Source organism: Apteryx mantelli, chromosome 32 (assembly GCF_036417845.1).
Source record: "Apteryx mantelli isolate bAptMan1 chromosome 32, bAptMan1.hap1, whole genome shotgun sequence".
NCBI classification, from domain to species: Eukaryota; Metazoa; Chordata; class Aves; order Apterygiformes; family Apterygidae; genus Apteryx; species Apteryx mantelli.
In genome coordinates, this window is record NC_090009.1 from 133,148 (window position 1) to 159,083 (window position 25,936).

General features: G+C 55.0%; 3 protein-coding genes across 3 annotated transcripts in view; 1 reads left to right on the plus strand and 2 right to left on the minus strand.

The window, feature by feature from the left end:
* The first annotated feature begins 2,165 nt into the window (after positions 1-2,165).
* The window catches only part of LOC106490780 (zinc finger protein 850-like), a 214,217-nt gene continuing 190,446 nt past the window's right edge, over positions 2,166-25,936 (plus strand). Inside the window, 4 exon segments of the mRNA XM_067313891.1 lie at positions 2,166-2,354; positions 2,477-2,582; positions 3,163-3,957; positions 4,519-5,341. Of these exon segments, the coding sequence (XP_067169992.1) occupies positions 2,196-2,354; positions 2,477-2,582; positions 3,163-3,957; positions 4,519-5,341 (1,883 nt within the window). The 5' untranslated portion in view covers positions 2,166-2,195.
* Positions 11,861-15,041, minus strand: LOC106487385 (zinc finger protein ZFP2-like). The gene is made up of 4 exons (XM_013946141.2): positions 15,032-15,041; positions 14,132-14,231; positions 13,205-13,831; positions 11,861-13,111 (listed from the first exon to the last, which is right to left on the minus strand). The coding sequence occupies exons 2-4, from the start codon at positions 14,163-14,165 to the stop codon at positions 12,270-12,272; spliced, it is 1,503 nt and encodes a 500-aa protein (XP_013801595.2). The 5' UTR covers positions 14,166-14,231; positions 15,032-15,041; the 3' UTR covers positions 11,861-12,269.
* The window catches only part of LOC136994708 (zinc finger protein 208-like), a 206,892-nt gene continuing 197,255 nt past the window's right edge, over positions 16,300-25,936 (minus strand). The window contains 2 exon segments of the mRNA XM_067313673.1: positions 16,300-19,072; positions 23,020-23,697. Of these exon segments, the coding sequence (XP_067169774.1) occupies positions 17,728-19,072; positions 23,020-23,697 (2,023 nt within the window). The 3' untranslated portion in view covers positions 16,300-17,727.

Sequence of the window (25,936 nt, forward strand, 5' to 3'; positions counted from 1 at the left end):
AGCCCAGCTCGGTGTGCAGAGGCACAGGAAGGGGCCGGGATGCCGGGTCTGGGTGGCACGGGGAGAGCCGCTGCCGGGTGCCCCGCAGGTAACCGTGGTCCTGGCTGGCACCGGCTCCTCGCAGGGCGAAGCATCCCTGGGGCTGGGGACAGCTCAGGGGAGCACGGAGGGATGAGACCAGGAGCATGGGAGAGCCGGACCTTGCAGCACATCCCCTGAAATCGTTCCTTTTTTTTTTTTTTTTTTTTCCCCTGAAAGATTCCCAGATTTCCTGCTTCCCCAGGGCTGCTTCTCTTTCTCCCCATCCTGGAGCCGAAGGGTCTGTAGACAGGGTGGAGGGTTTTGAGGGTGGAGGTGGAGGGTAAAAAAGCCTCTTTTCCAGGCTCTGCGACCTCCAAGGAAGCAGCTGCAGATTCCCCGGCGAGGGTGCGACTCCGCCCGGCCCCCAGCACGCGAGGAAATTGTGGGACAGCGGCTCTGCTGGGTAAGAGGCCCCTGGATAGCAGAAACTGGGGGGGGCCCTGGCCATGCTGGACATGCCTCCTCTTGGGGTCCGTCTGTCATCTCCGGGATCTCACAGGTGTCCTTGCTCCCAGTCCTCCGGGAAGATCTAAGTGCCCGTTTCCCTTTGGCCGCTGCTCCGTCGGCGGAGATGGTCCTACGTCCCTGCTTGTTTGTGGCTCTCTGAGGATCGCGCGGGTCGCTTGGCTCCACTCCACTTCTCCGACATATTTTTCGGAATGGGAACAATCTCGTTCGACGCAGGTAAAATCACGTCCCTGCTCCCGTCTCATGCTCTCCTCTTCATACAACTTAGCGCCGAGCTCTTATTTTTTTGGTAATAGCCTCGCAGTCAGAATTAGCTACTCGTTATCCACCTAACACCGTTTTCAGCAGCTACATCTCAAGAGATGGTCTTCCAGCTGGTCATTACAGGCCGCATTTCGTGTTCTTACACAAGATGACCTGAAGCCTGTATTCCTCAAAGGCCGTATCCATCTAGGAACGGTGCCAAATGGCCACAGTTCCTTCCTTCATTACAAAATGTTGGTATCATATTTCCATGTGCTTTTAACAACTGCGGATCTTTATCCTCTTCCAGTTTACCCTTTTTTCTCCTCTCAGGGCCAGCGTGTGGGTGAGAATTAGCACATTCAGTTATTTATGGAATGAGCATATCAACTCCCTTTGTGTGATTTTTTTTTTTTTAATGTCTAATAAAACCTTGATGATTTTTGCTGATATTCTTTTCCATTCTCTCTTTTTCTTTAATATTTTCTCCCCTCTGTTCAATGTAACATCCTTGCAGATCTAGGGGTCCGAGCAATGCTGATTTCTGCAGCATTCATCAGGGGAATAGGGCTGAAAAGGAATCTCGGAGTCCCACATGGAGATTGCTGAAATGCCCCTTCTCAGCCTGTCTGCAAAGGGTCCGTGCGGCTCCCGAGCAGCTGGCAGGGCAGGGAGATCTGCTGGAGAAGACCGGCCCTGTCTTCCCTGAGCAGTTACTAAACGCAAAATCTCCCTGAGATCTTCCCGACTGCTGCTGAATTTGCAAACGCCGGTGCAAAACCTGGGCAGATGCAGCTTCGCCTTTTCCTCCACTCGTTTTTCGACCTGAGAAGACGCTGCCTGGCAGCGGGAGCTCCGAGCCCCTTGGAGAAGCCTTCCCGGCTTGTTTCTCCCTTTGCAGCTGCTGCACATGTTAATGCATGGGGGGAAGCGAAGGGAGGGAGGAGGCGACGGCCTTGGTCCCCTCCTGCATCCCTCCGCCGGGTGCGTTGGCGCATCCCTGCGATGCCGCGTGCCCCAGGCTGCCAGCACCCGAGGGAGCCAGCCCTGCTCCCGGCCTGGAGCCACCCTCGGAGGCCAGGCAGGCCGGGCCCGTGCAGCTGGGCTCGGGGACTGTTGCAGCCCGGCTGGGTGTGCAGAGACACAGGAAGGGGCTGGGACAACGCGGAGCTGCTGTGGCTGGGCCAGGCGGGGAAATGTGCCCAGGGTGAGAGAGGCAGCAGTGGGACCAAGCCAAGCCCGGGAGGCATCCGTCACCGACCAGGGGGGACCGGTGCTTGTCCCGGTGCTGGTCCCGGGAGGGTGGGAGCGAGGGGAGAGCTCAGCACCATCCTGGTGCAGGTAAGGGAGGGTGTCCTGGAGCAGCAGGGGCTGTCACAGCTTGGGGATGTTTCTGTCCCTCCATGGGGGACGGGGCTGCCCCTTCTTTTAGGGTGCAAAGTGCAGTTCTGCCCGGAGCTGGGGGAAAGCGGGCTGGGATGAACACTCACCGGGGTCAAACAGCACAGACGGGGTTATTTCTGCTGGGCAGGTGCTGTCCTCTGTCCCTGCAAAGGGAACAGGTAGGGGCCCCAGTCAGAGCCTAAAAAACCTATTTCCCCCTTTCTCGGTGATGGTGGGGGCGATGCTCAAGCTGCCTCCTTGCCCCAAAGCCTGCGGTAAGCAGGGACTCTTGCTCCTGCAGGGTCTTTTGTGCTTCACTGGGAGGCAGCAAGCTGCACCGGATCCCTGGAAAGAGCCCTCTTCAAGGACAGAAATGCAGGAGAAATGCGAGATGGTGACGGCGCACGGTAAGGATCTGTGTCCTGCCCGACATCCCCCCCCACTCGGCAGAGGCATTTTCTGTTTCGGGCTGCAGCTTCGAGTCGGGGTCGCCAAGCCTTTCTCCGTCATTTTAGCAGGGTTACACAAACACGACGCGTGCATGGATGTGGCTCATCCTTTCCTTCCCAGAGCAAGCGCGTGGGTGGGAAAGGGCTCTTATCTCACCTCTGCTCACTCTGCAGACGTGAGCTGTGCCGCTGTGATAGACCCTCCTGGCGAGTAAAGACCTCATGGGGACCCCAGGGCACAGGACAGAGCTGAGCTCCCCGCAGGGGGAGACCAGACCTAGCTTGGCTCCATGCAGCGCTCCGTGCAGGGGCTGGCAGGGAACAAAAGCTCCTTGGGAGTGGGATGAGAAGCTGTGAAAGGGGCTGTGGGGGTAAAGGTGGAAGGAGGGTGCAAGGAAAGGGCCGTGTCTGTCTCCCAGGGGTATCCACCGTTGGAAAAAACTCACCAGACAGGCAAACACTAGCAGCAGCTGTCACAACTCCAACTCACTTTGCAGACCAGGCATGACTGCAGTCAGGATCTTCTCTGTCCCAGCAGGTGAGAGGAGGACATGCAAGAAGGAAAGGGGAAATCCTGAGAAAAAGGACCAGAAGAAGGTGGAACAAGACAGGAGGGTGTTGTGGGGAGACACAAAGGATGACAAGTCAACGCAGGACAACACCTGCAAGAATCAGAGATGGGGAGAATCCGCTCACCAAGGAGGAAGTCTGGACGGTCTTAGCAAAGCTGAGGTCCAGCCACAGATGTGCTCCAAGAAGAAAGTGTACGGATGTGCCGAATGTGGGCGGACTTTCAACTGGAGGAACAACCTGACCCGGCACCAGCGACTGCACACAGGAGAGCGGCCCTACAAGTGCCCCGATTGCGGGAAGGGCTTCAACGACAGCTCCAACCTCCTCTCCCACCAGAGGATCCACCGGGGAGAGAAGCCCTACAAGTGCCTGGACTGCGGGGAGAGCTTCAGCCAGAGCGCCTACCTCATCTCCCACCAGGGCATCCACACCGAAGAGCGGCCATACCCGTGCCCCGACTGCGGGAAGCGCTTTGCCCGGCGGCCCAACCTCATCATGCACCAGCGGATCCACACAGGCGAGAGACCCTACGTGTGCCGGGACTGCGGGAAGAGCTTCCGTAAGAGCTCGGACCTCGTGAGACACGAGAGGGTCCACACAGGCGAGAGGCCCTACAAATGCCCCGTCTGCGGGAAGGGTTTCAGCGTGAGCTCCCGGTGTATCGTGCATCAGAGAGTCCACAAGGTGGAGGAGGCTGAGCAGCCAAGATCTGCAGCCCGGGGCATCCTGCAGGGCAGCTGTGAGACCACGGCTTTGCTGGGTAACCTTAACTTACTCAAAATTAGTATTTCCTAGTCATAATGTCTCCCTTCCCTGGATATATAATGCCATGCGGCTGTGAGGGACTCATTCTTCTGAATAACAGGGTGTAAATACCTCCGGCCAGATTATATAATGTTTTCCTGAATCCTGGTCCAGAGCTGTGGGAATAGGGGAAACTGAGTCACACGCAGCAAACAATTTTTGTGCTGTTTTTCTAATATTCATGTACCCATGAGGAATTTGGTGCAGCACCTGCAGCCTGATGTAAACGACTGGCATTCCCACCATGGCACCATGAGCTACCTCAGCTTTCATGGCAGGCTATCTGCAAGTCACGACTTCCCACCCCTCCAGGAAAACACCTACAATTAGTTCACTCCCTCGGTCATTCTGGTGGGATGTTGCAGCAGAAATAGTTGGTTCTTTCTGAGGTAAAGCATTGAGTCTCTAAACTAAAATCCCCTCTAAACTTCTCCCAATAGCCATCTGGTTTTCTCTCCCCTTCTTTCTCCTTTCTCCTTGTGATGCTCTCTTCTGCCTTGCCCGTGTTGTCTCTCAGCAGGTGATGGTGACCACCACGAGGAGAATTACCACCAAGGTGACTCCCAGCAAGCAGAACCAAATGGACCAGGCCCGAGGAGGGAAAAAGCGAATGTTTGCCAGGATCCTGAGCAGGATGAAGAAGTCCTCAAAAAGCAACCAAGGACGGAGACTTGCCCTGGGCAGAGGCAGGGGCAATTGCATCCTCGTGATGATAGCTTAAAGGATCACAAGGAGACCGCAGTCCAGGTGAGGATCTGCAATAAAGAAAGGGTGTACGAATGTGCTGAGTGCAGGAAAACCTTCCACTGGAGGAACAGCATGATCCGACACCAGCGGCTGCACACCGGGGAGAGGCCCTACAAGTGTCCTGAGTGCGGAAAGAGCTTCAACGACAGCTCCAACCTCATCTCCCACCAGAGGATCCACCGGTCGGAGAGACCCTATAAGTGCTTTGACTGTGGGAAAAGTTTCAACCAAAGCACAGCACTCATTAGACACCGGAGACTGCACACGGGTGAGAAGCCGTATCTCTGCTCAGACTGCGGGAAAAACTTCACTCGGAGACCAAACCTTATTATTCATCGGCGAATCCACACAGGGGAGAGACCCTATAACTGCCAGGACTGTGGAAAAAGCTTCCGTAACAGCTCAGACCTTGTGAGACACCAGCGGATCCACACTGGGGAGAGACCCTATAAATGTCCCGACTGTGGGAAGGGCTTCACCGTGAGCTCAAAATGCATTGCCCACCAGAGAACCCACACGGGAGAGACTCCCTACAAGTGCTCCGTGTGTGGGAAGAGCTACAAGGCCAAGGTGTCGCTGATGTCCCACCAGAAGCTGCACATGGTGTAGAAAGCATGGAATGGCACAGCATTGCCATGCAAGAATGGGATTAGCCCATCCTGACCCAGTGAAGACCTACAGATCCAATCCCAAACCACTGGCACCTCATAAAGAAAGGATAACGGCTCTTCTTCGGAGCATGTGGGTGGGAAGACGGTTTGGATTTCAGCGATGGGGCTGGTGGGAACTAGAGGAGGAACATGCTCTGGGTATGTGAGTCATGTTCCTCTGGGGTGTGGGTGGAAAAGCAGTGCAGTCACTGTGGGTCCTGGACACCAACCCACAAGGGAATGAAAAACACCCATGAACGGTCTTTGTGTGGTCGCTGGAGCTCCTGCTGTCCCTCAGACAGGGACAGGGGGATGTGATGAAGCAGTAAATCTCACTTATATGAAGAAATGGAAAGGAGAAAAAAAAAAAAAACAACCTGCCTCTTGGGAACTCAGAATCTGAGGACAAAGTCTAGCATTTCACCCTGGACGTGCCAACAGTGCGGTACGCCAAGCTCCTGGGCCAGTCATTTCCCAATGTCACCGAGGACAGCCCTGCGCCAGCAGCTTTCCCACCTCCCTCTGGCCCTCTTCACCTCTGGCTGCCTATCAGCGAGGATAACACAACGCCAGGAATGGCTGAGGGCTCCATCAGTGACGCCGTGCTTGGTGCATGGCTCCGATGGCTGTGCCGTAGCAGATTGAAATCGGGACTGGCTCTTACCTGGGCATCTTGGCCTGATAATAGTGGTGGTTTGGGATCCATTTCACAGGTGGATTTCAGATGGAAACGTCAGTCAGAAGAGCTACAACCGATAACACTGCTGGTTGCTGCGTTTTAACCCTGGCTGCATATTTATGTGTCCTCGCAGACAGAGACAGAAGGACAAATTTAGTTACCGTGGCTGTATTTTGTTAATTAAGGCAATCTTTGCCTGTTGGGCAGAGAGATTTCCTAGACTGCGGAGTGGGGTTCCAGGTATTAGGGACTGGGTTTTCAGAGGCAAGAGTGGAATTTTTCTGTCACAACCGCTTATTCAGTATTTTAGATAATAATTTTATGTAGATAAAACACCCTGCTCTAATTCAAGAGTCTCCTGCACTGAAATCTCCATGCTTTAAAGGGAAATGGTTTACTTCCCAGAGGTGCAAGGCAGCATCATTGCAAACCCAGGTCTTGGAGACTGCTAAGATGAGGCTATGCCCCGGGTGTGAATATCTCTGCTAATAACTGGACAAGGCAGCTTTAAATTCAACCCAAATGGCGAATGCCCTAAAAGAGACTCTCAAACCCCAGTTTGCCCAGGCTGATTTTCCTCCGAGCCTCCTCCGGCAGCGAGTCCTTGCGCTGCGCTGTCGCAGGCTTCTGCCCCTCTGCCAGAAGGACCCGGCACTTCTACCATGTGCTGAATATTCATGGTGATTTATTTTAGGCTGGATTTAGTCAGAGCCAGGCAAAGTGGGTGGAAAAGCCCTCTCTCAAGCTATTTTTGGTCTATGCATATAAAAATCCCCTCTGATCAGTATCTTTCCTTTCTTAGGGACAAAGCACTGCCATAAAGCCTGATCAGAAAGCCTGATGTGCCGTTCCCCACTAAAAGAATTTGCTGCAAGCTCTCCCATTGTTTCTGAGCTTCCTTTTCATATGCAAGTGAACGAACACCTGAAGCCTCCCCTAAGTTTGCCGCCTCTCAGGCTGTTCTCAGGCTGATTCGGATTTAAGACTTCGCCTCCTTTGAAAGGTGCAGATGAAATCTGTCTTTAAACCTCCAGAATAAAACTGGGTTTAGACCCATGAAATACCCACTTGGACTTTTCTCTTGCAACAGGACGTTGCCCTGGGTCACCCGGGCTGGGCAGGATGGAGGGGAGCCACCACCGTGCACCCCAGAGCAGGGAGGGCCTGGCCTCGGCATGCACCCTGGTTGAAGGGAGTTCCTACACTCCCAGCAACGCTGGTAAGAAGGGACCTCTTGGGCCTCTGGTCCAATCTGCCCCTTGGAGGTATTGCGTACTGTTCTTCAGGGGTTTGCATTTTTGCTGAACAAAGTCCTCAGTGAGCCCTTCCCCCTTCGTGGTCCTGCCTTCAGTCTGTAGAGTGATTAATCTGTGCGATTTGGAGTCAGAGCGAGAGAGGAAATTTCCACGGTGCCTCCTCGGGAGTCACCTGCTCTGCTGAGTCCCAAGACCTCAGGAGGACGATCCAGGTACCCTGCATCATCTGCAAAATCCTTCTAATCTTCAGTCTCTGTGGGTTTTACCCCCCTTCCTATGGGGTTTGAATTGTGGCAGGAGAGAGACCTTCTCTGAGGCAGCTGTGCCTCTGTGTGAGCTTTGGAGGCTCTTTGGAGCTGGGGCTTGAGCTTCTTAAGGGGGTGGCTATGGGGGGGGGGATCTGCAGAGGGAATAAACTACCCGAAGCCTCCAGGAAGCATCACTGGTGTCCATCCCCTCTCTGCTCTTTACTTAGCTTGGGGGGAGACCTAGCGACCCCTGAGCATCGCATCCTGATGCCGCCACCCTGATGCTCAGGGTAAACCTCTTCTAGAGGGGAACAAACTGCAAAATGTTGTCAGAGTTTAGAAATCATGAATCTGGATTTTTTGTGTTTGGCATATCTGAGCCACAGAAATGGACCGAGGCTTTTAGGACCAGGGTGGGCTCTGGAAACCCTCAGAGAGCACGTGTGAGGAGTCAGCTTTGGTTGCAGGCCAGCACAGACGCAAAGGAGCCGGTAGAAGCTGCCTTCTCCCCCTTCACTGTCCCAGGCAGAGAGGAAAGCGGCATTTCTCCTCTCTATTGGCAGGCTGCGAGAAGGGAAAGTCTAGCACAAAACACAGGTGCGTTTGGGGGCCGCTGCTTCTTCTGTTATTGCTCATACTTTGCTGACACTCAATAAATCACAGAAAGTTTGGGGATTAGATTAAATGCAGAAACCCTGGCAAGCTTTTGGCACAGGGAGAACACGCACATGTGGCTGCTCCATGTGCAGATCAGTGGGGATGGAGCAGCAGCAGATCAGATGAAACCTCCTTCGTGCTGGCTTGAGCACAGCCCTGAAACCAACGGTGTTGTGAGAGCAAGCAAAAGCTGTTGAGCAACTGAGAAAAAGTGTCCCTACCAGCATGCAGGATTTCAACGGTTCGTTAAAACATCCATCTGTCATCTCCAAAGAAGCGTCAAAAGACATCCCACAGCCTCCCACCTGTGAGCAGCTGGCAACTCATGTGCTAGAGCTGAGGTGTCAGCAGCAGATGTTGCAGCAAGAAGCAATTCAGTGGTGGTGGTGGGGAAAGACCCAGCATCAGGAAAGAAAGTGTGCACGGAGGTAAGTTGAAAGGTGAGACAACCACCCTGGCCATACACCCTCACGTGATCTCCTAAACACCCTGATTTCTCCTCCTGCTCCAGTTTTGGCTGGTGGATGTTCAGCTGCTGGGAACAACGTAGAATAGAGCCAATTTCAACCCAGCTCTTGAAATGATCTGTGGGAGAGTTTCTGGGAATTTTTGCTTAGGTTTAGCCGTGCCTCATGAATCCTATATGCTCGGTTCAGGGCCAAGTCATTTGCCACGAAGTCATGGTGGGAAATGCACCCAGAAAATGGCAAGAGTTGACCAAGCCGGACTGGAATATGTAGCTAAAACCTGCTGCCCAGGCAGCGTGCTGCATTGGGATGCTGGCGCTGATGGTGCAAAAAGCATGGAGGACAGCAGAAGCAAGCCAGAACAGTATCCAGTGACACATCTGGCATGACTGGGATGTCCAGTTTTAAAACAGAGATGCATGGGTCATGCAGCTGTCATCAGCATGGGTGCAGAAGTGTAACCAACTTCCAGTCAGTGCCCATTAACTCCCCGTGCTCAATTTCCCTGGTCAGGATCCCAGACACTGAGGTTGCAGAGAGCTGGCAGGTGGTCAGTACACACAGGCTCTGCTAATCCTTGCACCCATCTGCATCACGTTGGACAAATGACCAAAAGTTAAAAGGCGAGGCTATCCAGGGCCATTAAAGCAGGAATGGGTGGCCAAGCTGGAGCTCTTGAGGCTGAACAGCTGCTGGCTGGGTCATATTTGGGGTGTCACAGCAGGCGGAAGCGGGAATTTGATGTGCTCAATCCCATAACAGCTGATGACTGCACACACAGTGGCATAATTTCATACTAACATTTAAATACATAACATATTGTTACCCCTATCCCACCGCTGAACCAGAACGGAGGTTTGAGACAGCTTCAGAAAGAGCCAGGGAGCTCGGGCTTGGGGAGCCACTGGGGTAATTTTGTTTTGTTTTGTTTCAACCAGAACTTTACACTCAGATAATGGAAAAATCTAAGGTATTTTAATGAGAGTATTTGGCAATGTGCAAAAGGGACAGAGCTGGAAGGTAAAGAGTCACATCTGATATGTTTAAAAATGCTTGGAAATCTCATAGCCATCTCTGAGTCAAAACAAAAAAAAAAAAGAGAGAAATCTGATTTTGATGCATCTGCCTTTGATGGTTAAACAGTTGAAGTTGTATGTCTGAGATGGAAGAAACAGCTCAAGGAAAGAAGTCAGGAATGTATCCAGTAACTTGGCAAGAAATTGAAAATGAGTGATTCAGCCAGGGGAAAAAAAAAAAAAAATGTGACCATGAGCTGAGTGAAAGCAAAATTTACCCCAGGGGAGAGGTGAGGATGGACCCTGGAAGACCCAGATGTTTTGCTCCCACTGGCATGGTGTCTTGAGCTCGGCAGGTGAGTCCCCAGCTGCTCAGAGACACGTTCTCAAGGATCACTATAGGATGCCAAGCCTTTCACCAGGCCTCTGCCTCGGCTCCACGGATATATCCAATATTCCCGGCATCCACACCGTGCTGCCCTGTGAGATGCGGCCTCAGTGTCTGTCCCCATTCCTGGGGCTGGACACCCAGATTGCACCACGCACGGAGGCTGCACCCATTGTGGATGGTCTCTGGCTCCTGGGGTGATTATCACAGCGAATGCTCTGCCCTGCTCACCGGAAGGGTCCGTGCCTGCGGGATTTAAACTTGTGGGTGGGAAAGACAGGGCAAAAAGATGCTGGGGGGGGGGGTGGAGATGCACTGAGGTGGGGAAGGAAGGAAGCTGAACCTGGTCCTGGGGCCATTCCGAGCAAAGCTGCCTGCTGTCCCGTTGGCAGGAGGCCTGTGGGGCCAAGCCTCTTCCCAGGGGATGCTTCAGGGCTCCCTGGTATAACAAGACCCAGCTTCCCCAGCTGAGTCTGGGGAGCTCCTCAGCCAGTCCCGATCTCTGGTGACACAGCTCCTTCTCCAAAATCCTCCGGCAGAGAGGGACCGAGGGAGCCAGGCAAAAAAGAGGGAGATGCCGCTCTGAGCCCTTCTCTGCAGCGCTCTCGTCAGCAGGGATGGGGCAGGGGAGGGAAGGCAAGGTCCTGGTCCAGTGGCAGGATGGGAAGATCTTTCCAGGAGCCCTGGCTGCCCCCAGCATCGCCCTGTGCTAGCGCTGCCCTGGCACCTCGCAGGCTCCAGCTCGGGGCTTGGTCTGGGCAGAGCCAAGGGCTGCACATTTCGCCTCCCAGCTGCTCGGTTTGTCCCAGCCCCTTCCTGTGTCTCTGCACAAGCAGCCGGGCTGCAACAGACCCTGGGTCCTGCTATCCCCTTGCTCTGAACTACCCGCAAGGCCAGAGTCTGGTGGGAAAGCTGGCGGAGAGGCCTGGGAGCCGGGCACGGTGCAGGGTTCCCCTGTGCAGGCGTGGAAGAATTGGCTTTGGAAGCTCTTCTCAGCTTTCCTTTGCACCCTGCTAGTATTTCAGCATCCCAAACCAGGGGAACCGCTGAGTCCAGGGGTCCGTTTCCTCTTCCCAGAGTTACTAGCTGTGTGTGGGAATGGGCTAGAGCTCTTATGGGGTGCATGTTAAATTTTGAAGCTCAATTTTGGATTTTTTTTGGTCACCCCACGCACTGTGCTGGATGTCCTCTCTAGAGCAACTCTCAAGTTTGGGCTGATGCGCACAGGGAAACATCTCCTGTCTTCCCAGGCTCTGGGGGAATGGACCTTCCCCTTGATGCTGCCCCCCCACTGCTTCAACAGCATTAGTCCAAACTCCCCCAACAAGCATCTGGAGAGCATCTGCTTTCCCACAGAGCAGTGAAAGCACAGCTCAGGGGTTTTTGCCTCCCCTTGCTGTGGAGGTTCTCATGGGACCCTCTTCCCAGCCACCCCACAAGGGCATCTCATCCCTGGCCCCTCTTTGACCCCTTTCCTCCCGCACAGCGGATGCCTCATTCCCCAGCTGAGGCAGCACTGTGTTGAGTGTTGCATACACTTTATTTGGGTGGCACAGGAACCTTTGGGAAGAGCTGGTGCCTCCTTGCTCCTGCTGCTAAGACCCTGGGGTTGGCTGGCTCCGCTCACAGGCTGTCTGCAGGCCAAGGGCTGCCCAGTGCCTGCTCCAGCGAAGCCCCTGATGTAGCTGCAGCAGCTTTCTGGGGCACCGGGCACAACTCCAGAGCCCAGAGGTTCTTCGAGGGGGGGGGGGTCATTGCTGTCACCTTTGCAGCCTGGCCACTCGAGCAGGTCCCAGTAGGTCAGAGACAGTGGAGCCAGGAGTCAGGATGGTGCTGCCAATGGTCCTGGTCCCCAGGGGACAGGTAGAGGGGAAGGGGCTGCCCTGCCAGCCAGCGCTGAGTATGAACCTGCCTTTTGCCTGGGCGTCTGTGTGTTCCCTTCTCTTCAGACAGCATCTTGTGCTGCTCTGAACTCTCCTCTTGCTGCACTGTGAGGGACATCATAAATATTCATAAACATCTCTATGCACGACTCCCCAGAAGAAACCTTTCACTCTGAAACCTGAGGTCCCTTGTCCTAGAGTCTCTGCCAACCACCATCATCCCAGACTGTCCTCTCCACTGGTTGCATCCCCAAGCAAGGTCCAAAACTTTCACACGCTATCCTGTGTGCAGCTTCAGGTGGGACGTCAGGGAGACCTTGGCCTTGTAGCATTTCCCGCACGCAGAGCACTTGTAGGGGGCTTCCCCTGTGTGTGTTCGCTGGTGCTCATTCATTTTTGATCTGCAAGTGAAGCCCTTCCCACAGTCAGGACATTTATAGGGTCTTTCCCCGGTGTGGATTCGCTGATGGTAAATAAGGTCCGTATTCCTCCGGAATCTCCTCCCGCAGTCTGGGCAGCCATATGGCCTCTCTCCTGTGTGGATGCTCTGATGATCAACAAGGTTTTGCCTCCGGGCAAAGTGTTTCCCACAGTCAGAGCAGAAATACGGCTTCTCCCCTGTGTGGCTTCTTTGGTGGGAAAGCAGCGTTGTGCTCTGGCCAAAACTTTTCCCACAGTCGAGACACTTGTAGGGTTTCTCTCCCCGGTGATTCTTCTGGTGCGAGATGAAATTTGAATGATCGCTGAAGGTCTTCCAGCACTCAGGGCACTCGTAAGGCCTCTCCCCAGTGTGGGTCCTCTTGTGTCTGTACAGGCTGTATCTCCAGTTGAAGGTCTTCCCACACTCTGTGCACTCGTATACCTTCTCTTTTGCACAGACTTGTGCCTGTCCTGTGGTTTCGTTCCCATCATGCAGGCTGCCTCCTTGCAGGATGAACCTATTCTGTAACATCCCTTTCTGGCTTCCCTCTTGCCTTTCTTGCCTATGCTGGTTCTTTGGCTCTTGACCCTGCAGAATATCCTCTCCGATCATTCCTGGGAATGTCCCATGCTCTTCCTCTTCTCCAGAAATCTCCTGCTTTGGGATCCTGGTTCCATCCTCACTTGCCATCAAATCACCTGCAGAAGAGAGAGGAGAGAGACTAGATCCATCCCCAAGCACCATCCCTGCCGTTCATCACCCCAAGCCCTTTCTCGCCCCTGGGGACTTACAGGGCATCTCTGCCGGATGCACTCGCTGGTGCTTGAGGAGGTCTGGCCTCCGAGCGTAGCGCTTCCCGCACACCAGGCAGCAATAGGCCTTCTCCCCCGTGTGGACTCTCCAGTGCCGGATCAGGCCAGAGCTCTGGCTGAAGCTCTCCCCACAGTCGAGGCACTTATAAGGTTTCTCACTCTTGCAGTTACTCTGGTGCAAGAGGAGACTCGAGCTGCCGCTGAAGGCTTTCCCGCAGTCTGGACGCTCGTGAGGCTTCTCGGTGGCATGGGTTTTCTGGTGCCTAGTCAGGTAAGTTTTACAGCTGAAGCTCTTCTTGCAGGCAGCACACTCGTACGTTTTCTTCTGCATGCAGTTCCCTGCTTGCACTGTGGTTTTATCAGCGTCTCCAACACCCACTCCCCAGAGTGGGGATGTTCCCTGTCCGCCCCGCAGCAGGTTCCCCTGCTGCTTCTCCACGATGACCTGGCTCTCCCTGGCTTTTCCCAGCTCGGCACTCCCCAGCGCTAACCCAGGAGGTTCCCCTTGTCCCAGTCCTGCCTCCTGCGAGTCCCCATCCTGCTCGTCACGTGCTGTCCTGTCTCCAGCTGGGAGGGAGAGGATCCAGGCAGGAGTGATTCCCTGTGCTGTGGGAAGAGAAGACATCGTGGCAAGGGAAGGGAACAGGACACAAAGCCAAATAATACCTACTGAGGAGGAGGAACCCAGTTCTGCCCCTCCATCCTGACCCCACACACTGGGGAAGAGGACTCTGCCCCCTAACCTGGGAGACTGCTGCAGGGTTTGAAGGGGTCGGTGTCCCTGGCGTCTCACACACTATGTCTCCCACCTCCCCAAAGAGCAGGGAACAAGGAGCTGAGCCCCACACCAGCATGATCCCCCCCCTCCCCCCAGCTTCTCTTTCCTCTGGGAAAAGAGCTCCTTACCGGGCAGGGCTGCAGCCTCATAGTTCTCCTGCATGATGCCTGCAGACAGCTTGTCAACCCGTGTCCTCCTGCCTTCTGGTGAAGCCCTTGAAGTCACCTGCTGGAAAATCACTGCCTCTGAAACAAGAGCCACCTTCACCTCAACACCCCTGGTCAACACTCACAGTTGTGTACAGTGTACGAGGGGACAGAGGGACCTGTCCCCACGGACCGGAGCACGTGATGTTTCCAGGGCTCTTGAAGAACAGCCAAGAACCCGGTGTCCTTGCTGGGTTAACACACGTTCTGGCCCCAGCCCACACACCGGGTTACATCACATTGTTAGAAGCTGTGTTAGGTAATGGAGAAAAACTTGGAAGCTGACACAGTGCTCTGAAATCTCCACGAGAGGACGTGCCAGCTCCACATGTTTCTCTGGGGAGTTTTTCTATGTCCTCCGTAGAGGCATCCACTCCATACCCTCCAGGCAGTGGGATGGGCTGCAGCATCACTGACCCCAGCTCAGGCCAGAACAGCTGCAACACGTATCCCTGAGGCAGCCCCGTGCCAAACATCCCTCTGCTGCCCGAGTGCAGCCCTGGTCGCAGCTGCCTCTAACAGCGTGGCCATTCTGCCCCCGCCACGGCTTCAAACCACCCCATGAGCGTGTGCCGACCTGGAGAAGAGGGTGCTGCTCCAGACGCCACAGACCAGCCAAGCTGGGCATCCCTCCCCTGGCCCTGGGGACCCCAGCGAGGCCCATGCAATTCACTCTCGGGAGCAGGAAGAGCTGCAGGGCCCCGAGCTGTGCGGGAGCTCAGCCGGACCTCGGCTCTGGGGGTACCCGCGGAGATCAACCCTGTGCTCCACGATGCATCCCTGGACCCTCCTTCCCCACCCGGCCCCGGGGCTCCCCGTTACCTGCAGGCTCTGGCAGGACTGGACGTGGGCAGAGCCTGGGTGTCCCAGCCCCTTCCTGTGTCTCTGCACACTGAGCCGGGCTGCAACAGGCCGTGGGCCGGCTGCGCTTTGGGCTGTGCGCCGCGTACTGCAGCATCCAGCCCGGGTGCGGGAGCTGAGTCCTGGCACGGGATCCCAGCCCTGCACCCACTCAGCCCCAAAGCTCAGGGGCTGGAGGGAAGATGGGAAGAAAAAAGGGAACATGAGGTTTAATCCTTCAGCCTCAGCAGGACTGTCTCATTCTGGTGCCAAGAGCAAAATCCTCCCTACCAGGCTTTTAAAAGCATCTGCAAGGACGGGGCAGCTCCTGAATATGCGGCAATTCTGTTCTGCAGCCAGCCTGGCTGTTGCTGATATGTCTCAGGGTCTGGGGGTCCCCCCACCAGTCCCAGATGGGATTCGGCAGTGGTACCGGCCACGGGCTGAGCGGGATCGGGGGAAAAGCCATGGGGACTTCTGAGTGCTTGGCTGTGCAAAGGCAGGTACAGCGGTTTAGTGCCTACAATGGGTTTGCCACAGGTTCACCCCATCTCCTAGTCCCTGCTCCTGGCTGCGTGCTCCTGCCGTGCAACCTGTGCTGGCTCTGCAAAGCCCTGGAGCCTCTTGTGAACTCAACTCGGAGGAAAGCTAAGCCTGAGCAAAAAGAGGACGAGTTTCTGCCAGGGGAGTGAGTTAAATTGGCTTGGTGAAAACTCTGGGAGTTGACAGCTGGTTCAGGAAGGGAGCAGAAGGCTGCAGTCTGGCAGGGGTAGCATGCCAGATTATAGGGAGAGCCAGAGGTATCCCAGTGCCCTCCGGGTGCGGATACACTGGGTGGCATAGTTGCTGCGTAAGTCAAGTGTGGGATCTGGGAAATCATGGGAAGCAGCAGCAGCAGCACGGTATATGGACTTTGTCCACTTCAAAGGCATGAAAATAAGTGTGGAGGCTCCAGGAAACCTCTCAGGCTGCCTCTCTGCTTGCAGCTTTCCCAACATTTTCCAGGTGCCCACTGGGTGGGGCCTGCGTATCACAAATCCTCCCGGCCCTTTCCCTTTGCACCAGAGCTTGGCCCGTCCATTTGTTTCAGAGGTTGCCAGCTGGACACTGGCCCAACGAAGTTACCAAGTAATTCCCCAAATCTGCTCGGTGCCTCCTGACACCCAGGGACTCTGGGTGCTGCTCGGGGCAGCCCCCCCTGCCCAGGCTCTGCGCATTCCTGGCCACACCGGAGCAGCAAGGACATCATGCAGTGGTGAAAGAAGCATTTATTGGCACACTCAGACACATCCATGACTGCAAGCAGCACGGTGCAGAGCACAAATCCCAGTTAGCTGTTGGTTTCCCAGCTGGCTGTCTCCTCGGTCCCTGCTCCGAGATGGGGCTCTCCAAGGATGGAGATCCCCACCTTGCTGGAGCCTTGTCCCAGGGCTGCACCAGTCTCCAGCTCTCAGGTCTCACAATCCCCCTGGGGTCTCCTCTGCTATTTACCCACCTCTGCAAGCTCTCACTGGGATCTGTTCCAGGATTTGGGGGCACAGAGGAAAGCGTTCATGGACTAAAAGGAGGAGACATACTTGGGGGGGCTGAAAGGATGCATGGGAGAACCTGGGAGGGAAGAATAACTGTTTAAAGGGGAGAAGAAGCTGGCAACATGAGAGAGGAGGAGAATAATGCCATCTCTCACCGGGATTCATTGGGGTGGAGTACAGAAAGCGCAGGCAAATGAGAGTTATGTGTGTTAGCTCTGCTCAGGCCAGTGTGGTTACTGAAGTGAAAGGGAGAGGAGAAGGTGTGGGGGGAATGGAGATGCTGCAAATCAGCGTAAGGCACTCCTTGCTCAAGCCCTGCCGATACCTCCCTGCTGAAACGCTGCTGGTGTCTGGGCCATCTCCCTCACCAAGAGGAAAGGACTGGCAGAGCCTCAGTGCCAGTGAGAGGCAGCCCATGCCCTAACTTAGATACCTCCGCTGCGTACAGAGAGGCAGGCTGGTCCAGAGAGAGCAAATACGGATTTGTTTCCCCGGGGATGGGACCTGCTTGCGCTTGGCAGGTCAGATCTGCAAGCAGAGCTCCCTCTCTCTTAGGAGAGCTCTTTCTTCAAAGCGCGATAGGGAAACAGCTGTATAAGAGTCACCACGGACCATCAACACCAGCCGAAACAGTGCACGCGGTGTGACTCGTCACGCTTATCTTCACACATACGGAGCTACGGCGCAGTCGGCTGTCTGCACCTCTAGGAAAAGCGGTGAGAAATACTCTCCCCTTGGAGTGAGCCCCACAGGCTGTTCTCGATTTCGCTCTTGGGGGAGATGAACTGCATCCTCACTCCCACACACCATCGGAAAGGAGCGTTGGATTTGTGTGTATTAGCCGACTGCCACATCCCACTCTCGCAGCCCGTGCATTTAGCAAGGGGTTCTGGCTTCAGAGAGCTGAGGTGGTCGCTCGCATTTTGCAGCAGTGCACAGGCCAGCAGACTGCCACGGCTAAATGAATTACTGCTCGTTAGCAGAGCCGCACAGCTGATGCATCCTGGCAGGGGTCGGGCCTGTCCCCTGACCGAGATGCAGAGCCTTGCTCAGCTGAGGGACACACATGTGGGAATGCCCACATCCAGGTAAGACGGGGAGGTGAGCACGGGCTCCCTGTCTCGACTGGAGATGTCGACATAGGTGTCACGAGAGAGAGCCCACACGCTTTTCTCTTTCCCACCTCCCCAGTGTGCAGGAGATGTGACTGTCCAGTGCCAAGGCAACCCCAGCCTATCCGATATGGATTTTCTGGTGCCTTGTAAGGTGTGAGCTCTGGCGGAAGGCTTTTTTGCAGATGGGACAGGTGTAGGGTTTCTCTCCCGTGTGGATTCGCTGGTGGGTGATGAGGAGAGAGTTTGACTGGAAATTTTTCCCGCAGTCGGGACATTTATAAGGTCTCGCCTCAGTATGGAACCGCTGGTGTCTCAGGAGAGCCGAGTTCACCCCAAAATTTTCCCCACAGTCGGGGCATTTGTAGGGTTTCTCCTCGGTGTGGATCCTCCGGTGTCGCCGAAGGGTGGAGCTGTCATTGTAGCGCTTCCCGCAGTCGGGGCACTTGAAGGGTCTCTCCCCCGTGTGGATTCGCTGGTGTTTCATGAGGGCTGAGCTGTGGCTGAAGGTCTTGTCGCACTCGGGGCATTTGTAGGGTCTCTCTCCGGTGTGGCTCGCCTTGTGGATGGCCAGAGCTGACTTCACGCTGAACCCTTTCGTGCACAGGGGACACTTGTAACGCCCCTCGCCTGGGTGGGCTCCCTGAGACGTGGTAAGCGTCGGCCTCTGTTTCTCTCCCGTGTGGATCCTCTTATGTTTAATAAGGCCAGAGCTGTCCGTGTAGCTTTCCCCGCAGTCCACGCATTTATACGGTCTCTCCCCGGTGTGGCTTCGCTGGTGCCTTGTAAGGTGTGAACTCAAGCGGAAGCTTTTCCCGCAGTCGAGGCAGTTGTAGGGTTTCTCCCCGGTGTGGATTCTCTGATGGGCAATGAGGTCTGAACTCACGATGAAGCTCTTCCCACAGTCAGGGCATTTATAGGGCTTCTCCCCGGTGTGGATCCGCTGGTGTACAATGAGGGTTGATCTGCGGTTGAAGCTCTTCCCGCACTCCGGGCACTTGAATGGTTTCTCTCCTGTGTGGATCCGCTGGTGCACAATTAGGTCCCGGCTCACGCTGAAGTGCTTCCCGCACACGGGGCACTGGAAAGGGTTGTCCACGCTGTGGGTGGCTTTGTGGGCCAGCAGGTAGGAGCTCACGCGGAAGCTCTTCCCGCAGACGAGGCAGGCATAGGGTTTCTCTCCGGTGTGAATCTTCCGGTGGGTGCTGAGGGTGGAGCTGAGGCGGAAATGTTTCCCACAGTCTGAGCACTTGTAAGGTTTCTCGCCCGTGTGGATCCTCCGGTGTTTGATGAGGGTTGACCTGACCCGGAAACCCTTCCCGCACTCGGGGCATTTGAAGGGCTTTTCACCGGTGTGGATCCGGTGGTGGGTTATGAGGAATGACCTCCGACTGAAGATCTTCCCACAGTCAGGACAGTTATAGGAGACTCCGCATGGGAGAGAGGTCCCGTGTGCGGGGCTTTCTGCATTCCCAGTAATGCTTTTACCGTGCTCGTTGCAGTTGTAGGATCTCTCTGCTGTGTAGCTCCCTTGGCAGACCTGCGGGCTTTCACCCTTCCTTGGTGACTTATTGTCATGGGAGTCTTTACTTGGTTCTTCGGAGGCTTTTTGTGGTTGACTCTGAGTCTTGCACTGTGCCACTGGGCCTGGCTTCTGCGGAATGTTCCCCTCAGATCTGTCTGAACACATCTCACATCCTTCTGCTGCCTCCAAACCATTTTCCTTCTCATCTGCCATCCCACCAGCTGTAGGGACAAAGAGAGAGACCCCATGCTTGAGTCAGGACCTGGCATGGAAAAAGCCAGTGATCCTAGAAATGGAGAATGGTGGGGTAAACAATACAGGGGACAGAAATTAGGGGCTAAGTGTCACAAGGAAGAACTGTTTCTTCTTCCCTGGGTAAGTCTGGGGAACAAGGGCTGAGGCATCTTCTTAGGAAGGTGAAGTCAGGAAGATGTGACCGTGCTGGGAAAGTCCCCAAAGGAAGGAAGACTCAGGGCAATTCATTTGCCAAAGTTTTTATGCAAGTTTTAATGCTCTGACTCCCAAATTTACCCTGCTCAACAGCCCCAAGTGCTACCCCAGAGGCAGGGCTTGGTGGCGGTGCCTGCTCATGGGTAGTGCCAGCAGCAATAGCAGCTCCTGGTGCCCTGTCGTGTCACAAGGAGCACAACCCCACACTGATGCAGCTCATGGGGGCAAGGGGATACAGGATAAGGCCATGGAGGAGAGATATGTTGAGGGCTGCCAGACAGAGGAATGTCTGTGGCTCTGTGGACCTCTGAACTGAGGAAGCATGATCGCTTCCTTCTCCTCTGGTGCTGCCCCCCTGCCCAGTGGGCTTCTCACCTGTGCCTCCCTTTCCCTCCACATCCAGAGTGCTTGGCTGTACCCCTCGCTCCATCAGGAAGATCTGGAGAAGAAAGAGCATGCATTGATGTGGTCCCATGTTCACTCACATCCACGCATACAGCAGGACAGGACTGGCCAGCAAGTAACCGCGTGTCCCGAGGCAGCAGCAAGCATCAGCGTCCATCTGGACGTGGGGCGACCCACCCGTGGCAGCCGCCCACCCACGACCGCCCCGCTCCAGTCCTGCCTCTCACCTCAGCCACCTCCAAGCATGTTTGGGCCCCTCAGAGCTCAGCCCCACGGCACACCCTGGGGCAGGGGGCTCTGCAGACCTCCGCCCCAGCAGCAGGGCAGGGGGGGGAGAGGGGCTGTTGGTGCCCACCTGGGTGGGGAATGCTGCCCTGGGGGTCTCTCCAGCCTGGCCCAAGTGCTTCGGCCTGGGGGGGCAGCGCTGTGGGATTGGGGTCAGGACCAGGACCGGGACTGAGACCAGACACTCCCCGCTCTGGGGGGCTCCGGGGCCGGGACTGGGTGCTTTCTGCTCTGGGGGGCCCTGGGGCGCTCCGGGACGCTCGTTTGCTCCGCGTCCCCGCCTGACCCAGGAAGCTCAACCCCCCGCATCCTCAGCTCCCTCCTCTCCCTCGGCAGCATCCAGAGCCCCCTGGTGACAGGAATCCCCGAGCCGGGCCCGGGTCCTCCCTGGCCCCGCACAGACCCCCCCATGCTCGGACACTTGCCCCAGCAGGCAGGCAGCTCTGTCGGATGCTGCAAGCTGGGTCCCTCCCAAATCCTCCCCCGTGCGCTCTGCCCCCAACTGGCAGACAACCGGCCGTGTCTGTTCGTAACGTTTTCAGCTCCTGAAGCTCACACACTAGTGAGCTAGTGCTCATTCAAGAAGAACAGCTTTATTTTCTGGTTCATCTGTGGATTCGAGGAGAAAAAATTGCAGCGACAGGCATGCCAGGAGGAGGCAGCGTCATCTCCTCTGCGAGCATCCTTTAACCACGTTAGGCAAGAGGAGCACATGTTGCAATGGGATGTGGTTCTGCATATGGGTTTGGTGCTGCACGTGTAGGAGAGCCGAGGTCTGAACTCCTGTGATGGTCACAGGGATCTTGGTGCAGTTTGGCTGCCTCGGCTTGTGTATAGATCGCCTTTTGGGACCTGCAGGTGTATTGGAGAAGTCCGCAGGGCTGACAGATGTGACCAGCAAAAAGGTCAAGAGAAACAGCTTGGCCACAGGCAGCTGGTATTAGGACCCTGAGGGGCTCTAATAGGCCTTAATGGCCCTGAGCAGCCTCACCTGGGAACCCACCCACACCCTGCCTGTGGCCCAGGGGCTCTATTTAAGCTCAGCACTGGCCCCCCAGTCTCTTCTTAAGCTGTGTTGGAGGAAGGTTGGTCTCCAGCTCTGTTGCAGCTGTGTCTGAGCCTGGCTGTGGACTCTGCTGATCCTGACTTGGGGACTGGTTTCCTGGCTTGACCTTGGACCTGCCTCATCACCACAGACTCACCTGATGATCTGGATGCTCAGCTGTTGCCTTGTTGCCAGGTGTGTGTGTGGGGAGGTTATTGGTTATTAGTATTATTATTATCTCTGGGTTTATTGCAAACTGATTTATTGAAGATGGCTACAGCAAGTGAATCTTACTGCACATTTGCTATTGCCCAAGTCTTGGTTTCTTACCATTCCAACAGTTTCTTGTCAGAGGCTCTCTTAACTCCAGGAGAGTCACCTGGAGAGACATCCCAGCTCGAGGGGAGATTCACTGCTGTGCAACCCACTGCTGTGCAGGAGAGCTTAACGGGCTCTAGGCTGTGGCATTTTTTTATATATACATCCCTTTTTGCTGATCTCATGTCCATTTCTGGCCTCACCAGTTGCAAGCAGTATCGTCTAGTTCCTCCCGGTCAGCCTTGGGCACTGTCAGTTATTTGAGGTCATCTGGGGCCTGAGATAAGGGGAGATAGTTGCGCTCCACCACCCTTTGGGCCCAAGATGGGGGGGTGGTGGTCATTGCACTCCACCACAGCATAGTGCTGCTTCCCTCTTACGAGTGAAGTGCATCACTCCTCCATGACACCCCCATAGGTCTGAGATGCTTCCAGCCCCTTCTGCTGAGGATGGGAGGAGCTACTGTGAAGCCTTCCTTGGGCTAACCAGATGGGAAATCAGCTTTCTAGGATGGCTAAATTCTTATGATCAGCTGAAATGAAGCCCATCATGTGTGGGACTTCCATTTCCCATGTCCTTTTGGCATCTGCATCCTGTATCCGTTTGGCATTCCCTCCTTCGCTTGCTTTTTGTGCTTTCCTGCCATCCACACTTCTGTCTCAGCCAAGGCCTGATCTCTACCAGCTGCTTTGAGCTCATGACCCTCCTCCTCCTTTTACACCTCCAGAAAAGGCATTTATTGGACCATGAATGTAGCTGTCACAGGTTTGAGTGGCAGAAGAAATAGAGCTTAGTTTTGAACATTGTTCTTGTCCACCTGTATTCTGTCTAGCAAATGGGTGAATTTATTAGCTGTCTGCTCAGTGAGAGTGTTTGTGTAGGATTCTTTCCTCCCCTTGGCAAGTTTTTTCCAACAAACCTGCAAGACCAGTGTCACTAATACCCCAGCCCTTTTACCAGGTTGATTGGGCTCAAAAGTTGCCAAAAGGGGAATGCATGCCTATGGACACACACTATTACTGCAGAGCTTCATTTCCTTAGGAAACAGGTTAAAAACTGCTTACAGCAAAAGTGGCAGAGAACAAAAAATGGGAAAACCCATATGATGGGAGACTTTCTTTTGTTAAGAAAGTAAAGTCAAAGTCAACAGGGATGCAAGTTCCTTGTGAGGATGGTGCCTCCTTTGGAACCTTCCCCTGCACTGGGTGACCTCTTCCCTGTGCCATGCAAAGTCTCTCTGGGGTCTCCTGCACCCTCAGGGTCTCTCTCCTGTGTGTGCTCTCTCATGGGAAATGAGGTCAGAGCTCTGAATGAAACTTTTCCCACAGGTGAGACACTTGTAGGGTCTCTCTCCTGTGTGGATTCGTTGATGTTTAATGAGGTTCGAGCTCTGGATGAAGCTTTTCCCGCAGTCCAGGCATTTGTAAGGTCTCTGGCCTGTGTGGATCCGCTGGTGTTTGATCAGGTTGGAGCTGTGGTTGAAGCTTTTCCCGCACTCTGAGCACTTATAGGATTTCTTCCTGATGTGCAGTCTCTGGTGGGCGAGGAGCTCAGTGCTCTGAGCGAAGCCCTTCCCGCACTCGAGGCACTTGTAGGGTTTCTCCCCTGTGTGGATTCGGCGATGCTTTGTGAGGTTGGAGCTGTGGTTGAAGCGCTCGCCGCAGTCCAGGCACTCGTACGGCTTCTCCCCGGTGTGGATCCGCCGATGCTTGATGAGGTTCGAGCTGTGGCTGAAGCTCTTCCCGCAGTCAGCGCATTGGTAAGGCTTGTCCCTGGTGTGGGTTCTCCGGTGGGTGATGAGCTCCGAGCTCTGAATGAACCGCTTCCCGCAGTCGAAGCACTTGTAGGGTTTCTCTCCCGTGTGGGTTCGCTGGTGCCTAAGGAGGTTCGAGCTCCGATTGAAGCTCTTCCCGCAGTCAAAGCATTCGTAGGGACTTTCACCTGTGTGGGTCCTCTCGTGTCGAACGAGATGCGAACTCCAGTTGAAGCTTTTCCCACATGCCGTGCAAGCGTATTTTCTCTCCTCTGCATGGATTTTCGATGGAGCTGAGCTTTCATGGGGGTCCTCGCCTCCTGCTCTGCACCGGGTGGGTTTGTCCGGTGGCTTCACTGAGTGGGATCCCTGCTGCTTCTCTGAGCAAGGATGATTTCCCCAGGCTTTTCCCTGAGAACAGCTCTGGGAAAAACTCCCTTCTGATCTACTTGTCACCGTCCTGTGCGTTTCCGATTGCACGGGAACATCCTGCTCCGGAGTCTCCTTTTTGTGTTCACTCAGCACTCCATCTCCAGCTGAAATAGAGTGATGCATGTAATTCCCATGCCAAGGAGGAAGGGGGAATTTATTGCCCCCAAATGCTCAGGATTCACTAAAGCCAGGTCTAGCCAAACAAGGGGAAAACTCCTGAGGATGCTGGTTGCAAGCCAGGGCAGGGGCTGGCTGGTCAAGGTGAGTTGAAGTGAAAACAGGAGTGTTTCCTCAGCACCCTTGTGGGAATCCCAGCCTTTCTGTCTCTTGCCATGTCACTTCTGAGTCTAGGGGGGCCTTGCCAACTTGGTTGTGGTTGCATGATTAAGGCTTTACTTTCCTCTGCTTGGAAACAGAAGGGAACAGGGGGCTGGTGCCTGCGTTCCCATCGCTAATAGCAGATAAATGCAGTGTTTGCTCCCTTGAGAGTGTTGATGGTGTGGGTGAATGGTGATTTCCCTTAGCATCCCTAACACCCTGGGGGACGGGACTCCTTACCTGGCAAGGCCACGGCCTCGTAGTTCTCCTGCATGATGTCCTGCAGAAGGCTTGCTGATGGGGTCCAGCAGATCCTGCTGCTGCTGGCTGGAATATGCAGCTGCCTCTGCAAAGTTCACAGGCTCCTGAAATAGCAACAGAGCCCAGCTCAGTGCCCTCTGCCCCACGAGCCCGCTACAAGGATTGGGGAGATCATAAAGTGATCAGCTGGCATTATAGGTTGCCCTGTCCCTCTGCAGCCCCTTCCATCATCGTCCTTTACCCCTTTTTATCCCATCCTTGTGGCTTCTGTTCCACTGATTGCCACAAGAAATGCCATTTCTAAAGGGAATAATTGCCCAGGTTCATAGAAAGCTTTAGTTTGGGAGGAACTTCTGGAGATTCTGATTCCAACCTCCTATTCCAGGGCAGACACTTGTGTGGCCTGGAGACCAGATGAAAGCTCTGGGAGGGTTTCTGGGCTGCCCTCAGATCCTGGTCCACCACCCATCACAGCCAGCAGTGCCCAGGGAGCTGCTGTCTGTCCTACGCCCATGGGTGGCTTTCCAGGCTCAGCTGCCCAAGGGATGAGGTTGTATCTTCTAGCTCTCTGCCACTGCTTGGCTCATGGCACCATCTCCTGTGTGGCTCTGGAGTAACACAGGCCGGAAAATATCTTTGCTTGTGCCTAATGCTCCCTGTTATCTGCACTGGGCTCAGCCATGTCTTCAGGCTTTTGGGAGAGGGAGCTTGTTCTGCAGGGGGTTATTTCAAGCAGGATTTCTCGGGGCAGCTCCCCATCTCTGTGTCTCTCTCTACCAGCTACAGAGCTTTTGTGACTGGGTATTTTACTGAGCCAGTGGCTTTGAACATTAATTTTCCTAAAGCTGATGGGGTGGTAAACTAGAAAAGTAGGGATCCGGGGGAGGATTTTTCCCAGTGTCAGATAACCAATAGAATGATGGGAAGAGGGAAGGTTTGGGGAGGAGGAAGATAATTTGAGTCATTGGTCTTGGGCAAAGCAGGAGCCTGCAGGGCTTGTGCAGGGCGGGTGCTTCAAATTAGGATAAAAAAAATAGTTTCCCTGTGTCTGTCCCCCCACATTGCCCTTTGCCTTCCTGCTGCCTCTGTCCCTCCCAGCCCTCCCAGGGGTGCAAAGGGGCAGGGGAAGGAGGGACCCCTGTTACCTGCAGGCATCAGCAGGGGCAGAGCCCGAGTGCTGCCGGACCGGGATCGAGGCCAGGGCCAGGACCGGACGCTCCCTGCTCCGGGTCGCTCCAGCACCGGGTTCTCCCCAGCTGGTCCCTGCTCGCTGTGGAGGAAGCAGCATCAATGTGTGAACCAGGAAGATAAACAGGCGGGAGCAGCGCCCTGCTCGGAGCCGGAGCTGGATCCGTTGCACCGTGTTCCCCCTCCCGGAGCCCCTCGCCGGGAGCCCGGCAGCAGGCAGGGCGGCACCGCTCCCCCCTGCTTTGGCTTTACCCCAAAGGCTG

Coding starts and splice junctions, on each gene's coding strand:
- LOC106487385 (XM_013946141.2), bottom strand. CDS start 14,165: ATGCAGGAGAACTATGAGGCTGCAGCCCTGCCCG. Junction 13,832..14,131: donor TGAGGCTGCAGCCCTGCCCG/GTAAGGAGCTCT, acceptor CTCTTCCCACAG/CACAGGGAATCACTCCTGCC. Junction 13,112..13,204: donor GCATCCGGCAGAGATGCCCT/GTAAGTCCCCAG, acceptor TCTCTTCTGCAG/GTGATTTGATGGCAAGTGAG.